We start from the raw sequence: 21,104 nt of genomic DNA on the forward strand, positions 1-21,104 counted from the left end.
TTTTTTTTTTTTTTTTTTTTTTTTTTTTTTTTTTGTCTTTTTTCCGTGTCCAGCAACGGATCGCAACCCTCAGTGTTGCCCCCGCACCGGACCGGGGACCGGCAACGGGATCGCAAGCCTCGGCGTTGCTCCCGCGCCTCGCTCAGCCAGTGAGCGGGAGCCGGTCTGTACGTGGGATCCGAACCCTCGGACGGGAGCGCCGCCGCGCTTCCCAAGCGGCGCACTATCCAGTGCGCCACCGGGCCGGCCCTGAACCATTTTTTCTTAAGAGTTTTATTTGATATGGTTGGAAAGTTCAACGACAAGAGTAATTGTGATTGTTTGAGACATTATAACTGTTAGAATGGCATGGATTAAAATTTAATTCTCTTTAGGTGTAATTTGAGATCATTTGTTCTCTCTTACAAGATGCTATCTTAATTCTGTAGTGTCTACCATAGCATTGAAGTGACAAAATAAATGTAAGTTTATTCATGGATACTTGTAATTTTATGGACCAAATATTTTTGGATACTATTTATATTTCTGACACATTTTTGTACAGGAATTTGTGTCAAATATGTTTTAATTAAACAATAGTCTATTCTGTTGTATCTTATTGAATGTTACTTTTTCTTTTTCTAAAACAAAATTGCTATATATACAAACTACCATTTTTATTTTTTAAAAAGTTGTTAAATGTCATTATCTATGTAGATTTAATATTAATATACTTCTTATTTTGTCCCACTGTAGGTGTTAGAGCCTGGGATGCTTATTTAATGATTTTCATTATTGATTTTATGTCCATGGCAATAGTGGATATTATTTTTGAGCAAAGTTATTATCCTGTTTTTGGGTTAATGACTTCTTAAATAGTGGGATCTGTATTATATTTTAATAAAGAGCATATTGTTGCCATTATTACCTTGTGGGCAAACAGTGAAGCGCCTTTATTTTTCTTACTATTTATAAGCCTCAAGTTTAATGAGCTTTTGTTTTGTTGGTCAGACATTTTTGGCTCTCATAAACCAAGTGTTCCCTGCAGAAGAAGACAGTAAAAAAGATGTGGAAGATAACTGTAAGTATCAAGTTAAAAATTTGTTCTCATCACAGAGAAGAAAACTGTCCTTCCAAAAGATAAATTAGTGGTTATATTACTAATACACTATACTGGTTCAGAAAAAATGTAGCCTTTTGACATGAAGGTCCATGTGAATGGAGGCCTCAAAAGTTTTAAGTTCATTGTTGCCTCACATATGCACTTTGGTGAAAGAGTCTTGATGGCCTTTTAGGGTTATTTTGGTTGTGTGAATGTGGGGAATAGTAATAATTTACAGTGAAGCTTAAGTTAACGTTCTCATATTAACAATTTTAAAAGCTATTTTGAACCGAGAGTCAGGCAATTTTTAGAATAGTATATCTGGTTCAGTAATTTGCCGGTTGAGTCAGTAGGAGTCACTTAATATCACTGAAGCAAACAAATATTTTTTTAAAAAACTGTGCAATAACTACTAGTTGAAAAATTTATTTCAGAACATTGTATTAAAATACAACATTAATTTTACTTATAAATATCTTAGCATGTTTGGTGTAAAAAACCTATATCCACTGAAAAGGCTGTGTTTATTCTTAACATTGTCAATATTAAACAGTAATCATGTTTCAGTTTTATTTGGGGAGGGGACAGTATTTAAGAATCATGTTCAGTGGTCATGGATTTTCTTAAAGGTATATGAAATTAAAAACTCTTCATTCAAAGAAAAAAGATAAAAGAAAGGAATAGATTTGTTCTTACTGATTTTTCTCTGTAGTTCACATTTGAGTAAGCTTGTAAGACCCCTATATCTAAATGGGGGCAGTGTGGAACAGTGGGGAAATGGTATGTTAGGAAAACATGCAGTGTAGGTGTATATACACCTTCAGTGAGGGATCAAACAAGTAAACCAGCCAGGCAGCATCCTGCTCTCAAGGATCTGGTTTAGTAGCCAAAACCAAATACATAGACTTATTGTCATAATACTGGCAGTATTTGGTAAGCACCATAAAGAAAGTACAAATGGGTCCCAAATGGGTCTGATTTGGGGGCATCAAATGAAATGGGGGCATCAAATGGGAGAGATGTGGACTGTGGAGTCAGGCAAGCCTGAGTTCTGATTCTCATTACGCTATTAGGAAGCTGTGTGTCTGTGGGCAATTTATCTCTTTTCTGAGATTCTCATCTGTAAAATGGGAATAATAATATATATGTTGCATGCTTAGAGGTGATATATTTAAAATACTTGGTACAGTGCTACAGCTCTAACAGGCTCTAAATAAATGGTAGCTATTATTTTTAGGTGCGAGAGATTGAGAAAAAACATGGGCTTCTCTTCATTTCCAAAATTGCTGGAGAGTTCATTTGATGAGTTAATACATTTTGGACAGCAGTGAGAACAAAATAAAAAGTGAGACTATACCATATCTAAAATAAGAGAATACTTATTTCTGTTAAAACTTACTAGGGTATGCAGAACTAAGAATTAATTCTTTTCATATATTAAAATGTTTTTTGGGTCATATAATATATCCACATCTAACTAAACACAATAAATGGATTTGAATTATTTTAAATCTATTTCTTAAATTAATATTTTAAAACACTGGTATTTATCCAACCTTTTAACTTTCCCAGCCTTAGTATGGATTTGCTGACTTTTGCAGGTGTTTTTTTTGGTGATGTCAGAGGACAGCAATGTTAATGTGTGGACATTGACTATCCTCATCACACAGTAGTCCATCTCTACTTGAAGTCCCTTTTCTGAAACCATATCATTAACACAGCTGTGGTTGAGTTTAGAATGCAGGTTTTCCAGCTGAAGTGGTTCCATCACTTAGTACTTTTGTCTGAGACTTGCCACCACACCACTGTCATGTGCCAAGTGACACACTGACATTGCTTCTTAGGATCTCACATGCGTATTTCTAAAATCCTTTCCCCTTCTCTGTATCATAATGACGATGTGATGATTAAATGATTGATGGCTATAGAGTGCTCTGAATTATGTGATAAAGTTTCTATCAAAACAGAGACATGTTGTCTTTTGATAGTTCCTTAACAATATAGCAAAATTCACTACCTACTTTTAGCTCTGTGTTTTCTTTCTTTCTTTTTTTTTTCTTTTGTCTTTTTCGTGACTGGTAAGGGGATCGCAACACTTGGTGTGGTGTCGCCCGCACCACGCTCAGCCAGTGAGTGCACCGGCCATTCCTATATAGGATCCGAACCCGCGGCCGGAGCGTCGCTGTGCTCCCAGCGCCGCACTCTCCCGAGTGCGCCACGGAAATGGCCCGTAGCTCTGTGTTTTCTATGTGAAGTGTTTTATATGTAGAGATTAGTATGTTAATTTTGCCTTTTTACTCGACTGTTGGGTGTGCATACCAGAGTAAGGAAAATAATTCAACAATTAAAAGGAAAATAATAGAATCTTTTCATGCTGATTGTAAGCTACTGTTACTTACATGGCATATAATATTCTTCATGAATTATCACCTGTTAGATGTTGAGAATAATCAAGTATAGAGTATAAAATTGGAAATAATCCTAAAAGTTGCCTTGTTCAGTCTCCTTTTTAGTAATGGGATGACTTCTACAGCAATATATGTTTAGAATTCATTGACTTCTACTGTGTTGAAGCTGTTTGTGGGTTGCCTTTTTCTTTCAGTGAACCAGAGATGTCACAAATAAGCAGGATCTTAAATGCTCAGATAACTCCCTAGTCAGATCCCTAAATTTAATAATGAAGTCATACCTAGTCTTCATTAAAAACTTTTGGGGGCTGGCCCGTGGCTCACTTGGGAGAGCATGGTGCTGACAACACCAAGTCAAGGGTTAAGATCCCCTTACTGGTCATCTTTTGGAAAAAAAACCTCAAACTTTTGGTATGTTATATGTTTATTTATTATATCAAAGTATTTATAAAGAAACAAATTGTGTTTTTAATTTTATTATGTTTTATTTTTAAAATTTTATTTTATTTTATTTTGTTGATATACAATGTGGTTGGTTATTGTGGCCCATTACCGAAACCTCCCTCCCTCCTCCGTCTCCCCCTCCCTCCCAACAATGTCCTTTCTGTTTGCTTGTCTTATCAACTTCAAGGAATTGCAGTTGTTACCTATGAATAATTAGGCATAAAAGGTAAACAGTTCACATAAAGGATTGCATGTAAATAGCCAAATGAAGTAATCCTAGGGCTGGCTACTAGCAACGGAGAGTAGGAAAGAAGGAATTAGGTGGAGCAGGAAGCTATTTCTTTTTTTTTTTTTTTTCCTTTTTTTGTCTTTTTTCGTGTCCGGCAACCGACAGCAACCCTCAGTGTCGCGCCCGTACCGGACCGGGACCGGCAACGGGATCGCAACCCTCGGTGCTGCGCCCGCCCCTCGCTCAGCCAGTGAGTGGGAATCGGTCTGTATGTGGGATCCGAACCCTTGGCGGGAGCGCTGCCGCGCTCCCAAGCGGCGCACTGTAGCAGTGAGCCACCGGGCCGGCCCTCAGGAAGCTATTTCTGAGACCCATGTAAACATCCCTAAGTCATACCTTGAGGGAGGTGTAAACAGTTGGTATTTAGCGTTTCTCATTCTGGCAAACCAAGGGTTGCAGATATTTTCTTCTCTATCTTTCCTTTTCCATGTCTTTATGAAAATGGAATAGCCTGAGTAGCATAATTTAAGAAGACCCTCCTGTCTAAATTCTTATTGTCATTGGCAGATACTTCACCAGTTCGGGATTTATTTGATTTAATTAACAGACATCCCTGAGAATGTGGATGTTGAGGGTGGACGGAGGTAAAGAAGGGAGAGCAAGCAGTCATTCACATACCAGTACAGGTTTATATGAGTAGCTTTCCGAGGGGAATTGTACTATAGGATTAGGAATTCTTACTTAGAGGAAATGGACAATATGATACAACCCCGTATTTCAGAGGAAGATGAGAGATGGGGCAGTTGTTCAGCAGAATGCTTTGGATAAAGAAACAGCAACATGTAGACCAGGCTCCTTGGGGGAGGAGGATGGGAGAAGAGCAGGGATATTGAAAGACAGGGGAAGGGCCGGCCTGTGGCTCACTTGGGAGAGTGTGGTGCTGATAACACTAAGGCCACGGGTTCGGATCCCTATATAGGGATGGCTGGTTAGCTCACTTGGGAGAGCATGGTGCTGACAACACCAAGTCAAGGGTTAAGATCCCTTTACCAGTCATCTTAAAAAAAAAAAAAATAGACAGGGGAGCAGATACCCAAACCAGATATACTTCTGCTCCCTAACCTCTGCTCCAAATTCTTCCTCAATTCAAAGGGAAGCTGCCACTCAACTGTACAGAGGTTCCACCTTCTTACTCTTACTCTCTTCTTACTCTCTTTTACTCTGCCTTAAGTGGCATTAGAAAGCAGTGAGAAAGGATTGGGAAGGTAGTTTCATTGCACAGCCTAATATGGTAGTTCTGTTACTGAAAAAATAGAGAATAGATTTTGGCTAACAACTCACTCACTCCGATTCTCACACACACACACACACACACACACACACACACACACACACACACACACACTCACTCACTCACTCTCTTTGGCTAACAACTCAGTCTGATTGACATATACATTTCATGTATATGTCAATCAGAGTGAGTGAGTTGTTAACCAGAATCTATTAAGGGAGTTATCTGAGCACTTTGTGTCAGAAGTGTATTAAAATATATGTGTATATATATGTCAATCAGAGTGTACATGTGTATAATACATATATATGTTCTAACACTCTGTATATAAAAAATCACATAATAAAAGACATGTTTCTCCTTTCATGTTTGTTTTGATTGTATGTTGAATTTAAGTTTTGAATTATTTTAAAGATTGCATTTAAGAAAAAAAAAAAGCAAACTTGAACCTTTATAACAAAGTAAAAAAAAAAATAAGAGATTGAGGCATGTGTCCTTGGAAAGCGAACTGGCTGCATTACGTGAGTGCAGAAGCATGGGCAGTCTTTGAGATGGATATAACGAGAGACTTTTGTTTGACAGCGTTGGTTAGGTGTTGAATGGTATGTTAGGAAAACATGCAGTGTAGGTGTATATACACCTTCAGTGAGGGATCAAACAAGTAAACCAGCCAGGCAGCATCCTGCTCTCAAGGATCTGGTTTAGTAGCCAAAACCAAATACATAGACTTATTGTCATAATACTGGCAGTATTTGGTAAGCACCATAAAGAAAGTACAAAGAAGAGTTTCTAGTTCTAGTGGTGGTGTTGGTGAGAATGGGGAGGTATTATTTGTGAGATAATCTTTGAACTGACCTTAAAGGATAGGTAGAGTTGTGCTATCTAGAGATATAGAGCATATTCTCGGTGGAAGACAATGCATGAATGATATCTGGGTTTGATAAACAGTTTAGTCTGCTTACAAGTTGGACCATATTAAAGTGAGTTGTGGAAAATTATATGAGAAGGTCATTTGAATGCAGGTTTACTAAGAGCCTTGATCAAATGTGAATATAAATGTTGGTAGTTGATAGAGACCCACTAATGCTTTTTTGAGGAGGAGAGAAATTTAATTAGGGCTCTAGTTTAGTTAATGTGCTGAGCAGTCTGGATTGAGAGGAGAGAGGCTGAGACGATAGGCCAATAAGATGCTACTATGATTGCAAAAGAGATAATGAGACCTAAACTGGGATTGGGGCAGTAGAAATGGAAACAAAGGAGAGCAATTTCCGAGAGTCAGATTATGCTAGTGTTTGAGTGCCTACCATGAGCCTGGCATGGTGCTGCACTTTTTTATATGGCATAAAGACATAGAAACTGCTTTAGAAGAAGGAAGGAGAGAGAAAATGCTTCTAGTGTTGACTAAGGTTTAAATTTGGCTGGCTGAGAAAATAGTGGTGCTAATAATAGAAACAAGGTAGTTGAGAAAGGTGTGGTTTCTGTCTACTCCAGCATGTGGTGGAAATGTAGATCAGGAGATTGGTAGGCGTGGAGAATAGATTGTGAGTCAAGTCAGAAATAACCAGTAGCACAGACATTAATTTCTCCAGGACTCTTATTTCATCGTGTCAGTTGTGAGGGACTGACTGAATGATCTGATGGTTCTCTCCCATTCTAAAATTTTTATCTTTTGTGTTTTATCTATGAAATTCTGAGCATCAGACTGGATTAGTGTCATCAGTTTGTGTCAGAAGTGTATTAAAATCAGAGCTATCTAAAATAGCACTTTCTTTCCACTTGAATTGTACTTGACTTTTTAACCAGTCTTTGTTAGTGTGTGCTCACTGGTACTCACTAGATATACTCCCCTACTTGGAAATATCAAAAATATCACTGTAACACATATGTAATCTGAATATATTTTAAATCAGCCTTTGGGGTTTACATACATTAAGATTTTAAAGAGAGAATTAAAACTAATCTAACAGGTGAATTTTAGCTTGGGTCAGTGTGATTCAGATTAAGATAGTATTATTTTATCCTACTTTTTTTTCCTTCAACTATCTAATAATTTGCAAATTTATGTCTTAGGTTCACTAATGTATTTAAATGAAGCCACACTCCTCCATAATATCAAAGTTCGATACAGTAAAGACAGAATTTATGTAAGTATTTTACCTATGGTGTAAGTTTTTGTGGGGATATTTTACATGCTATTGTTTGCATTTATCAGGCTTGACATTTTCTAACAGAAAATCATGCTTGATCTGAGCCTGTTGAATAGAGTGTGAACTCCATGAGGACAAGGATTTTTTTCTAATTTACTGCTCTAACTCCAGGGCTTTGAACATGCCTGGTACATAGTAGGCACTTAATAAATATTTGCGGAAGGAAATAATGAATTCACAGCATCATCTCATATCTTTCAGACTTAAAAATGTCCAATTTGAGTATTTCTAAAAACACTGTAATTGGGGTTTTGATTTCTTATTTTTTGTATACATCTGTATCTGTTTAGTTAATTAATTCACTTTCCACATTGTCTGCAGAGAATTTAAGGCTGCCTGTATGAAATACATATTGAAATTAAAAATTTGAATGAGGAAAAAAATGCAAATTAGCATGGAAGCAGTATCTGAGAAAATATCAAGAACACAGAAATGTTGACTATAGAGTCTAAATAGTTATGGTATTTCATTAGACTCTAGATATACCTTGCCTTAAAAGTCCAGAGTATTAAAAGATGAAAGACAATGCTTTTTCATGTAAATAGTCAAATTTATACCAAATCATTCAGATGGATATTTAACTAGTATGTTTTAGTTATTAATTCTTCATTGGGCACACATGAGATTTTATTCTAATACGACCTAGTCATAGATTCCTTTGTTGGATGGAGGTAAATTGCCCCACTGTAGTTCTCCTGTTATAAAGATGGGACTCTTCATTATTTTTGAACGAAGAAAACACGTGGCTTCTTTGACACTTACTAGATCAAATGACAGTCTTAATCTTTTATATCACTATCAATTTGCCTAATTGTGCTTACTTAATCCTGACTAAATTACATTTAGTCTTTGCCATCTGTCCAAGTAGTGACAGCTGGGAAATAGAACTAATCTAGACTATTCCAAAAGGGTTTACTTGCCATCTTCTGGGTATGCACAGTATTATGACTTTACTTTTCTCCTTAATTTTTTTCAAAATCACTTAAATAAAAAAATGTGTTTAGGTTTAAATATGGCTATTTTTGATTAAAATATATTTAGGAGCAAAATTCACTCAATCAGCAAACTCATGGTGAGCATCTAATATGTGCTAAATGCTGTTTTAGATACCAAAGTAATACATGTTTTTGAAATTTGTTAAAGCAGTTTAACTTGTAATAAATCAGTAAAAGTTAATTTGGATATAACCAGGAAACATTATCATTCAAGTGGAACTGGAGAACCAGTATCTTTAAGGTTAGCTGAAGCCATGATTGGTATGTTGATTTTTAAATTATATCTTTTAGTTATAAAATCTTTAAAAATCAGCATTACATTGAATGTTATAACCACAAAGAAATGATAAATGTTTAGTTGATAGATATGCTAATTATTCTGATTGGATCATTATAAAATTTATGCATGTACTGAAACAACAAATTGTATCCGATAAATATGTACAATGAAGCGAAAAATCAGCAATACATAAATATAGCTATTATATATATAAGTGAAGGAAGAAATTGGGAGTAAGAGCTTAAATTTGATAATTTTATACAACAGTTAACCCACATTTAACATATCTGTTGTTTACTAAAATTTGTCTCCCAGGGAAAGATTGTTATCTGGACTTTCTTATTTTTTGCCCTACTTCAGGAAATATCCTTGAGAACACACCCTCAATTCTTGATTAGTAGTCTGAGAGTTCAGGGTTTCCGCAACATTATTCTTCCACAACTGGAAGCAGAAAAGAGAAAAATATGGTCCTTTTTTTATGGTCCTAGTTTTGTCAGTATTACTAAACCACAATGCTCTATCTACCCAATAAGGAATTTTATAAATCCTACTAGTACATTTTCCTGATCTTTTAAAGCCACAGTTAAATTCCAAATTTAGAAGCAAGCTTAAGTTGCTCATTAAACATTTAGCCCATCACTGTTCCAGGCAATGGTTAGCGTATGTTGTTTTGCAGAAATCTGGGACCAACTGGTCACCTCAGAGCTAAATCAATCCTTGGCATTTGGCGATGGGGAAGGGCCCAGAGGGACCTATGAGCTGTATTAAACTTTTCAGTAGCAGGGCGAATAAAGTAGTCTAAGTGAGGAATATAAATGACCAAAATTCAGCTGTAGAAATAGAACTAGGGGAGTAGACTTCATAGAGTTAACAGAAGAAGGCTGATTGAAATAGAGGCTTAGAGACTCAGATTTCTGTCTGTGGTGACATGGTGGTAATGCCATGTACCTGGAGAGCATATGGGAGAATATTTTCTTTGAGGCACATGAGGTGGGAAGAGATAATATTACTTTGGATGTTCTGAGTTTGAGATGCATATGGGATAAGGAGATATAAATATTTATTAAGAGTAGGAGAAATTTAGGTTCTGTAGAGATGAGAGAATTTTTAAGGCTGGAAATGCAGATTTGGGAGTCCTGGTTATATAGAGAATTGAAGGTACCTATTTGCTGTTTTTTATTTCCCTCCTATGAGCGTCATTTAGCTTGAAATGAAAACAGTAATTGGGAAATTTATGTTTATGCTTTTCCTGTTTAGACGTATGTCGCCAATATTCTGATAGCAGTGAATCCATACTTTGACATACCTAAAATATATTCCTCAAAAACAATAAAGTCATATCAAGGAAAATCTCTTGGGACAATGCCACCTCACGTCTTTGCAATTGGTAAGTGATTCAATTGTATTTAATTATCTTTCCTTATATTGTACAGACTTTCTCAGTTTTTCTTTTGGATTAATAAAAGATACCATGAGTTGAAGGTATATTTTGAAGGACCTGTATGCCTCTTGGGTGTATCAACATTGTTAGGAGCACACAGGGTGGGGAAGAATTCTTTTGCAGCCAACTCACGGGGCAGTCATATGTCATTATCTTTGTTAAATTCCAGTGTCCTGTTAGGTGTGTCTGCTCAGTTGAAAGTGGGAATAATACAAGCTGACCTAATGGTACTTTTTGACTCATCATGATTGGTCTCATTTTAATAGTGTCCTCTTTCATAGTTGTGAGTCCCAGTCTTTCCTCTCCTACTCAGGTCATCACTTGTGAGTGTGTTACTTGGGCTAGACTTGAGCTGTAAGAGCATACTTTTTTGGTGCACTGTCTTGCATCAGGGCTTTATAAAATTAAAGGTTTGAAGGTGATATAGTACATGCGTCATATTGCAGAGGAATCTGTGTGGGAAGACAGTAGTATTTGTCTTTGCCTTTCTCAGTCTCTGTCTCATCTTGAAGGTTACCTGCTCTGAGACACAAAGAGACAGAGCTATTTGATCAGAATAAGCAATCCTACCCTGCCCCAACCAAGTACAGAGATGTTAACTAACCCTTTGCATCCGGACATAACCAGAAGCTAAATGACATATTTTGGTGATGGTTCTTAGTGCAGTTTGTTTCTCTTTGGGCTTTCTTTTTATGCTTGTGGTTTGGCCTAACCGTGCTTCACTTCCAGATTTGGTTGACCTATGTGCTGTGTACTACTAGGCAGAGTAAATCTATCAGCCAAGTCCAGTGCAGCAGCAGATTTACTTTTAGTTCTAAGAAGCTCTGATGGGCATTGGTATGTTCTCTGTCAGCCTGCAAAATGGTACACAGTCCTTAGAACCTAAATATGAGCAAGCTCATCACTGGAGAGAAGTTACATGTTTAAAATGTAAATAAATCAGCTTTTATTTTTAGCCTTTTACTGCTAAAAAAGTGTTTAGAATGATTCTATAAAATCATTCAACCCATGGAACTGGTTGCTGATAAATCGGACAAAGGGATGGGTGTACTCTTGCATATGGTTTGTAGTATGTCCCTAGAGTAAAAGCCATTTGTATGGGTAGCACATACTTGAGGTGGGAAGTAATTGTCTTATAGAGCCAATTGGTCAGGGACTAATTTTGAATTAAAATTTTGGTTGCCAGATTTCTTAATTGGAAGCTTGTTACTTCTTGCTTTTCACTGGGGACGTCATTAGTTGTGCATAGTGAGCGTTTTTTTTAATCCCTCTGCAGATCTGCTCTGGTATTAGGGAGAGTTGAGCTACAGCTCCTAATATGGTGACATTCTAGCATTAACTTAAGAGTTGTTTATTTGGATTTCATATCACTTAGCTATTAGGATAGTAAGACACAACATTGAAAGTAAATACTTTTAGAAATGTTTCCAACACTTTTGAATGATTTTATTTTAAAATTTCATTAACAGTAAATACACAATTATGATTTCTTTAGGAGCAAGTGCTCCTAAAGTGAACTTTCCGTCATTTAATAACTTTAATAGATTGTTCATCATTAATGTGTTATTTTGACTCTAGCTGATAAGGCTTTTCGAGATATGAAGGTGCTCAAGATGAGTCAGTCTATTATTGTGTCTGGAGAGTCAGGAGCTGGCAAAACAGAAAATACAAAATTTGTTCTAAGGTGAGTATTCAGCTAACCTGAAATATTTTGCCTTTTTTTTGTGGTAAAAAATGCATAACATAAAGTTTGCCAACTTAACACCATTAAATTGTATATTTAGAAGTAGTTAAGTATATTCACACTGTTGTGCTGCCAACCTCCAGAACTTTTCATCTTCCAAAACTGAGGATGTTCCATACTTATTAAACAACTCTCTATTTCCCCACTCTTCCCAGCCCCTGGCAACCATGATTCTACTTCCTGTTTCTATGAATTTATCTATTCCAGACACCTCATATAGGTAGAATTGTACAATAATATTTGTCTTTCTGTGTCTGGTTTATTTCATTTAGTTCAGTTTAAGAGTCATCCATATTGTAGTATATGTCAGAATTCCCTAACCAGTATTGCTTAGGCAAAGGAAATCTAGGAATGTTCCTTCAAAATCCCAACATCTGCATTCTGTTCTCAATATTTCTGCTGCTATTAGCATGGTTGGAACCATTTTTTTTTGCCTTAAGCTTATGACAGTTGGCCTCCTTACTTTTATCTCCCCACACCCCTAGTATAGTCCCTTTGCTGCTGTCAAATTAAACTCTCTACACTTTTTTAGAATCATAGCATTTTAAAAATGGAAGGAACTGGGGCACTCCTAGTTTAGTTCTTTTAATTTACATAGCCAAGGAGGTTAAATCTAGTGGTGTAGCTTCACCATACTGCTAGTATGAGCATATTCTGAATTTTCACCAGTGTTGTTTTCACTGTATTACAGTTCTTAGTTGACTGCTGCATGGTGGGACTTTTTTTTGAAATTTTGCTATTTGTTATGTAAATGTGTATGCTATTCAGAGTTACTTATATAAAACCAATTGAAGAGTTTGTTAATAGCTGTTACGTATATGCAATTCTGGTTAAACGAATGCTTCCCAATACTCTTGACATTCTAAGAGGTTCAGTTTTGTCTTTTTGTCTTTTTCCGTGTCCGGCAACGGATCGCAACCCTCAGTGTTGCCCCCGTACCGGACCAGGGACCGGCAACGGGATCGCAACCCTCGGCGTTGCTCCCGCGCCTCGCTCAGCCAGTGAGCGGGAACTGGTCTGTATGTGGGATCCGAACCCTCGGGCGGGAGCGCCGCCCCACTTCCCAAGCGGCGCACTATCCAGTGCGCCACCGGGCCGGCCCTAAGAGGTTCAGTTTTGTATTCTTTCTCTCTTGTATGTAATAGTCATATCGTGAGTCTGTGGTTGATACATGAAAATGAACAAAAAGTTAAGGAACTGTAAACTTATAATGTAAACTTGTACTGTAAGTTAAAGATTGCTCTTTGTTTTGAAATGTGCTGGGCAAAATAGTTGTTCCATTGTATTTTATCCTTCAGTGTAACAACATGAAGAATGATAACTTCCCAGCTCTGCAGTGGCAGAGTGCCTTATTTTCTGTACCCATAAGGATTGAATTAATAGTCTACCACAAAAGACTTTGAAATCTCATGTAGTTGATGAATATTCCCATGTGAAATGTGATATATTTAAAACCAAACTGTTGGTTAGAATCAAAATATTCCCCAAAACAGTTTTTTTTAAAAAAATGCTAATTTAGATGTTAAAGGCAAACTAAATAGAATTTTAGATAAATTTAAAAGCTTTTTAAATTTTTTATTATACATACATGTGGCTGTGACAGAATAGTTGCATTTAAATGTTATTTTTAAAACAAACAGTTATATTGATGATCTAGGTTTCAGTTTTACATGTATTAAATAATGTGAAAATTATAAATATTATTATATATTATATGCAATATTATTGTCACCCCTTTTTTTTTATCTTATATTTTAAATAGATACCTGACTGAATCCTATGGAACAGGTCAAGATATTGATGATAGGATTGTTGAAGGTATTGTTAATTTTTATTTTCTATTGTTAGTCATGTACTGAAATTAACTTGTGAGGATCCTTTAGGTGGTCTGGAATATTGTTCTCCTTGAAATGTGAGACACTCTCTCCTACAAATCTTTGCTCAGATATTTTCTTCTCATTTACTTTATATCTTTTGTCTGTCCCCTCACTTCCATTACATGTAAGCACTGAGAAGGCAGGGATTTTTGGTTTGTATTCTGAACCCCTAAAATAATGCTTATGTAGCATAAATATCTGTTGAATCAATGAAAGAAATACAGGAAGCTCTTTGGCTGTTTGTTTCATGGACCTTTATTTTGTAAAGAAGGAAAGAAGAGGAAGGGTTATTTGGTATTAAAGTGCTTTTTTGTGGAAATTATTTTAACAAGAGTACACTTCGAAGACAAGAGTTTGAAAATTGGTTTTCTTAAGCTGTCTGTGCTGCATGCTCCTTAGAACATCATCTTGTAGCTCAGTGTGGAGACTGCTGGTCTAGGCTACCACCATGCTGAATCTACACCCCCTTCCTGCATCACACACTCCTATCTGGTCTCCCCACTTATATTTCTGCTTCTCCTGAATTCAGTCTCTATTTGGAAGTTGGAGTGATCTCTTTTGCTTTAAATTTTCTAGTAGCTTCTTATTGTTCTCAAGATAAAGCCCTAAATCCATATCATCACCTGTGGTCTGGCTCCTGCCTTTTCTGGTCTAATCGTGAGTCATGTCGCCTCTGACTCCTCATGCTTTTGTCTTGTTGGTTTCCTTGTAGTACTCTGAGGTGTTTTAAGCCTCTCTGGATACTTTTTCTCCTTCCCTCTTCTTCGCTTTCCCCTGCTAAGTTCTCAGTAAGGATTTAAATAATGGCAATGATATTAACGTATGTGGTATGTATTGAGCATTGTCTGATTTTCTTAAAATCTGTTATTTAGATCTTCACAGAATAATGTATTTTATCCCTGTTTTAAAGATGAGAAAATGAGGCGGTAATAATAGTTTAAGTTGCCAGAAATCATATCACTTGTGGAACTGAGATACAAACCTAGGCAGCTCAACCACATGCTATACTAAATGCATATTTTAACTCTCTTTTGACATTTTAAAGAAATATTTTAGTTGAACAAAAATTTGTTAGAGGCCTTCTATGTTCATGCATTTTGCTATGCAAATAATTGCATTTTTTCACAATTATGTAAAATATGCAGGTAGATGAATCTAAATACTTTAATAAGCATTTTAAAAGTTGTGCATCAATAAAGTTTTTCATGTTTTTCTTTCTTTCTTTTTTTTTTTTAAAAGATGACCGGTAAGGGGATCTTAACCCTTGATTTGGTGTTGTTGTCACGCTCAGCCAATGAGCGAACCGGCCATCCCTATGTGGGATCCGAACCCGGGGCCTTGGTGTTATCAGCACCGCACTCTCCCGAGTGAGCCACGGGCCGGCCCTTTCATGTTTTTCAATATAAATAATATTCTAGTTTTATTTATACTTCTTTCTGTAGTGTTATGACACACCCTGATGTGGGGATTTCATAAGTAATGCTTTATTCACAGTAGAATACCTTACTTTAGTGAGGGAATCACCCTCAAAAATTGAATTAATCAAAAAGAAAAGAAGAAAAAAAAAATCAAAAAGAACAAATTATGGGTTAACTCAATAAAAGACTAATTAGTATTCTGATTTGTTTAGTTGTGGTGCAGACTTACTTGAGAAATGGATATATGTCTAGTTTCTTTCATGGTAATGTGCTGTGCAGTGTGTAGTGTATTATAATTGAGAAAAGTTGGAAAGAATTATTCCAAATGTTTCTACACCCCTTTAATGGAGAATAGAAGATGTAACTGGAAGGCCATAGAATCTTTCGATGCCATCCTTAATGGAAGTTTGCTTTGTGGGTTTTGGAATGAGTATATTTTTAATAGCATTAAGATGATTTTCTGATGGAGAGGTTCTTATGCTACTTTGGGATATTTTATTTGTGTTAAATTCTTCAGCAAAAACTAGTAGATCATGAGTAAGGGAGTTAGGGAGATCTGTAACCGAGTCTCCCTTTTGTCAACAGCCGGTTATGTGACCTTCTGAGAGTCGGTTGACCTTGTTGGCCCCAGTTTTTTTGCCCATCTGAAAAGTGAGAGATAAATGCTAACATTTCTTTTAGTTTTAATCTGCTATTTGTTTTGGCAAGTGAAATGGCTGGGAAATGATCTTTAAAAGGGTTTTGAGGCTAGTTTAGCTTTCTACTGTGGATAGAATAAGAGAAATGAACTTTAAAAGGCTTCATAAGAAATATTATAACAATAAACATTATGAAGCAATTTGAGGTTAGTGGTGTAGAATATATGAGTAAGATTAACATATTTGCCATGTTTATAGTTGAGACTTTGACTAGACCCTTATCTAGTCATGGTGTGTGTGTGTGTGTGTGTGTGTGTGTGTGTGTGAGTGATATTATAAAATAACAATTAAAATGTTACATTTGTCCATTGGGATTTTAAAAACTTATTCTGAGAGCCTTTTTGAAATAATTCTGTAAACTTGTTTTTTTAGGTTATTCTATAAACTCTTAATTTGTTAAATTTTATTGGATGTGCATGTAAAAATGTTAAATTTGGAGGTTATGTTAATATATAAAATATTTTATAAAAGTAAGTAAAGCAAGAACTTTCTTGCCTGTATTTTGTGACAAGAGGTTTGCTGTTTTATCTGTTATAATTAGTACTCTTTTAGGACTGATGTAAAATCCTTTGTTAAAACCTTAAAATTCTTAGGGAGTAATTTTTAAAGTTGAGTTATAAATTTTGCAACCTAGTGACTTTTACAATTTAGTCTGTCTAATAACATTTACATCTCTTGCACTTGAACAGTACTTGAACATAGTGGGTAGTCAATAGATATTTGTAGAATTTGACAGTACATATGAATTTCTCCACATTAATATTTTTGAGAATAGTTTTTAGCGATATACATATTTATTAACAAATGGAGACATGCTGTGCGAAGTTTTGTAATTTTCCTTTATGCTAATTTTTTTGATGGAATATTTTCGTTTTTTTCTCAATAGCTAATCCACTCTTGGAAGCCTTTGGAAATGCAAAGACTGTTCGCAACAATAATAGCAGTCGATTTGGAAAATTTGTAGAAATACATTTCAATGAAAAGGTGAGTGAGAGTGAGTTTTGGGATGATATGTTTGGGGGAGTATTTGAAAAAAAAATCCAAGGATCTTAGTAGAATTGGTGCTGTACTTGAACTTAAAGTAAACCCCTTTAAGTTTCTGTGTTACTTTAGGTGGTTAGGAGAATATATACATTCACTGTGACTATCCAAAAGCTCCTTTACAATTTATAACCCAAATATTGGATTTGACTTCAACATTGAGTATTACAGATATCCAGGTTTTTTTTGTTTGTGTTATTGGCTGCTGGCCGGTATGGGATCTGAACACTTGACGTTGGTGTTATAACACTGAGCTCTAGCCAACTGAGCTGACTGGCCAGCTTTGTAAGACATTTTAGCACCTTCATTCAGGTACAGTGTAAAGTCAGTTTTGATTCTGTGAAGGCTCAAAACTTAGAAGGTTCTAGATGGAGACTTAATGAGTATGTTTAAAATGAAGGATGACCTCTATAAATACTCTAAGCCTACATTTAGTTATTTGGTTTTTTCCCCTATATTTGATGAATATTTTATTACCTATTTGATAGACAAATGTTAATTAGAAAAGATAAATAACATTGGTAAGTTATACTTTAAGATTTTAAATGCAACAATGTGTTTTCTTTCTGTTTTGTTTTTTAGAATTCAGTTGTTGGAGGATTTGTTTCACATTATCTTCTAGAGAAATCTAGGATCTGTGTTCAAGGCAAAGAGGAAAGGAATTATCATATCTTTTATAGGTTGTGTGCTGGTGCTTCTGAAGATATTAGGGAAAAACTTCATTTGAGCTCCCCAGATAATTTTCGGGTAGGTTGGAGGAAGAGAAATTTCATACAATTTTTGGAAATTGGATTGCCTTCAACCTTAAAACTTATTTTAGTGGATTTTGGCATCTAGTTGTACGTGTATATAGCTTACATTAAATCAAGTATATGTGTTAGAATGAGCGCTGTATTGAGATCTTTAATCAGGTTTACTGCTGAATTTACTCTGTGAGGAGCTATGTAATGGGATAGATAGAAGGATAGTTGTTAAACCCTATGTTAATTTATAGTCAATTAGAAATTTATGATTGTTCTGTAATACCACCTTAAAATTACCTTTGACTTATAAGAAAGTTTGACCACTGAATTAGTATTAATAAGGGACACATGATTATATTCCTTAATTCAGTTCAATAACAAATATTTATTGCTTGTCCATGGTTGCTAGGCATTGTGCCAGGATCAAAAAGATAAATAAGACATAGTTTCTACTCCAGATTAATTTAGAATGTGATGTACACACACACACAGTCTGACTCATGTGTTAAATGATAAGAAAGAGATGCATAAAATGCTGTGGCAGCCTGGGCATTGTGGAAAGGCTGATTGGAAGTATTGATTGCTTGATGAAAATCCTGAAGGATTTTCAGGTGTTAACTAGATGAAGGAAGATGCAAAGGATATTCCTGGTAGATGCAAAAAGATGAGCAAACAAAGGGAAGAAACATCTTAAAGGGTACGTCAGAGATCCTTGATTATAAAGAAAGCTTGGATAGAATAAGAGTGGATGGCAGGAATAGTAATAGCTTTCTAATTATAGAAAAGTTGGAAGAAATAAGTATCTTTCCTAGATTTTAATATTAAGTCCAACTGTCCAAAAGCTAAGTATTTGACAAAACAGTTGGGGTGGGAGATAAAGTACTTGCTAGCAAAGAAAACATTTGTTTTGGCTCCATATGTTTAAGCTACTACTATCTAAGTAAAAGAAGTCTTTTTTGAAACAATCAAATGAAAATGCTTACCAGCATTATCTTCTTTTATTTTTTCCCAAAAATTCTAGGGTAGAGGGAACTCTTTGTATATCATTGTCTGGTTTTACTGTATTTTAGTATTTCAATATAGTGGAGGGAAAATGACAGATATATTGATCATTTAAAATATTGATTAGTCCCATTTCATTTAAATTTACTATATGTTTTTTCTTGGTGTACGTAGGATGTGGTATATTTAATTCTGGAATTGATGCCACTGGTACAATGGAATTATAGTGACCTGATTTAAGAGAAGCTGAGATGTTTTAAAAATTTTTCTGTCCTGTTCTTTGTGTACTTCCTTTCTGACCCCCTCCTAAATGTGGGAAAGTAGACTCTCCTTGAAACCAATATATTGTTTTCTTCTCAACTGCTCTTCTTATTATATGTTTTGAAAGCACTTAGCTTTTAAAAGGCTTCTGGTAAGCAAAGTAAATCATTGAGAAAAGAAAAGCTGAAATGATTTCATCTATAAAGCAACTATTGTTATTTTTGTATAGTCACTGTTAACTGTCAGTAAATGTAAAGGACATGTTTTGAAGAACTGAATCTAGAAATAAGAAATTAAGAAAATCAAGGTTAATATTTCTATTTAGAATTTAAAATATTATTTGAAATATTAAACCATATGTGGGTTCTTACTTGAGACTCTTCATAGAAGGAAGATGATTTTCATTATTATTTGTAGTACTTATTTTATGGACTATATTTTTAAAAAAGATTTAACACTTAGAAGATGTAAAATTGCTATCCTTTAAAAATAGGACACTTTTATGGTATTTTTATTTTATTCATTTTATTTAATATACTTTCAAGAATTAGGATTTTTAATATTCATCTCTGGTTTAGTAGGAATAAAATGTTTATAAAATATAGAAATATTGATTTTAATTGAGTAATTAAACAATACGCAAGTTACATTTAGAAATTCTTTACTGTTAGCACTATTTGATAAGTTGTGTTTTCTCTTGTATTATTTCCCTGTGAATCATATATGTTAATTTTATTTTAAATTTCTTTGTCATAGTATTTAAACCGAGGCTGCACTAGGTACTTTGCTAACAAAGAAACTGATAAACAGATTTTAAAGAACCGCAAAAGTCCTGAGGTATAGTAGACTTTTTTGTTTTTTACTAAAATCTTTAATGTAAAAAAAGTCATGCTGAAAGATACACTTTTTATTTTGGAGCCCAAATATGATTTATTACTTTTAGGCTTATACTTTAAAAACTAGGTATTCCTCCAAGTCTGTCTCCCAGTTGGTATCTACAGAAGCAATATGTCCTGGTTCTTCTTGGTTGAGCCTCAGTGTACTGCTCTACTCTTGTTCTTTTTCCAAGTATGAAACTATTAAATTGACTAAGAATCATCCTAATGTAGCATTTTTGAAACTTACCATATTACCCATTGAGATTAAGTATAAATATGTCTTTTATAATTTGTTGTCTACTTGAAGGCTGAAGTAAGCTTTGAAGTAAACAATAGATTAAGCATTCTTCTGAAAGGATGCTTATATATTATTGTATTTTTTTTTTCCCTTTTGTCTTTTTTTTGTGTCCGGCAACGGATCGCAACCCTCAGTGTTGCGCCCGTACCGGACCGGGACCAGCAACGGGATCGCAACCCTCGGTGTCGCGCCCGCACCTCGCTCAGCCAGTGAGCGGAAACCGGTCTGTATGTGGGATCCGAACCCTCGGCGGGAGCGCCACCGCGCTCCCAAGCGGCGCACTGTAGCAGTGTGCCACCGGGCCGGCCCTATTATTGTATTTTTTAAAAAACAGCATATTTCTGTAATATTAGGTTTTGTATATTGGTCTTATTAAATTATTATAATATTTCTAAAAGTAATTAGATATACCATTATTATTTTAAAAACATTAAATCTTTAAAAATCTGCAACCATTATAAGTTTTAATATGCAATATTTAAATAATAAGTGGTATTAAGTTGTGTTTATTTAACGGGCTTAAATTATGAAATACTAAGTCAGGATTAATTATAGGTACTAGTTAATATTCCCTTTATTAATTTTATTAAAAGATTTATATTGAGTATTAATCAAACAAGTTTTTATTATAGTAAGTTTTTAATGCTACATTCGTGAGCCAAATATTTTTGACTCCTTTCACAAAATAGGTAAGATGAATTATGTGAATTATAAAAATATATTTTTATAAAAGAGCAGAAAGCAAATATAAGTTCTCATTATTTCAAA

The 21,104-nt window shown here is 35.1% G+C and overlaps 1 protein-coding gene across 1 annotated transcript in view; it reads left to right on the plus strand.

The window, feature by feature from the left end:
• The window catches only part of LOC103595560 (unconventional myosin-VI), a 116,759-nt gene that overhangs the window by 56,275 nt on the left and 39,380 nt on the right, over positions 1 to 21,104 (plus strand). The window contains exons 3-10 of the mRNA XM_008578982.1: positions 991 to 1,060; positions 7,524 to 7,597; positions 10,193 to 10,322; positions 11,955 to 12,060; positions 13,883 to 13,938; positions 17,000 to 17,097; positions 17,737 to 17,901; positions 19,917 to 19,997. Coding sequence (XP_008577204.1) covers positions 991 to 1,060; positions 7,524 to 7,597; positions 10,193 to 10,322; positions 11,955 to 12,060; positions 13,883 to 13,938; positions 17,000 to 17,097; positions 17,737 to 17,901; positions 19,917 to 19,997 — 780 coding nt within the window. The remainder of the gene's footprint in view (positions 1 to 990; positions 1,061 to 7,523; positions 7,598 to 10,192; positions 10,323 to 11,954; positions 12,061 to 13,882; positions 13,939 to 16,999; positions 17,098 to 17,736; positions 17,902 to 19,916; positions 19,998 to 21,104) is intronic.

The sequence above is a fragment of the Galeopterus variegatus genome, unplaced genomic scaffold (genome assembly GCF_000696425.1).
Source record: "Galeopterus variegatus unplaced genomic scaffold, G_variegatus-3.0.2 Scaffold1793, whole genome shotgun sequence".
NCBI lineage: Eukaryota > Metazoa > Chordata > Mammalia > Dermoptera > Cynocephalidae > Galeopterus > Galeopterus variegatus.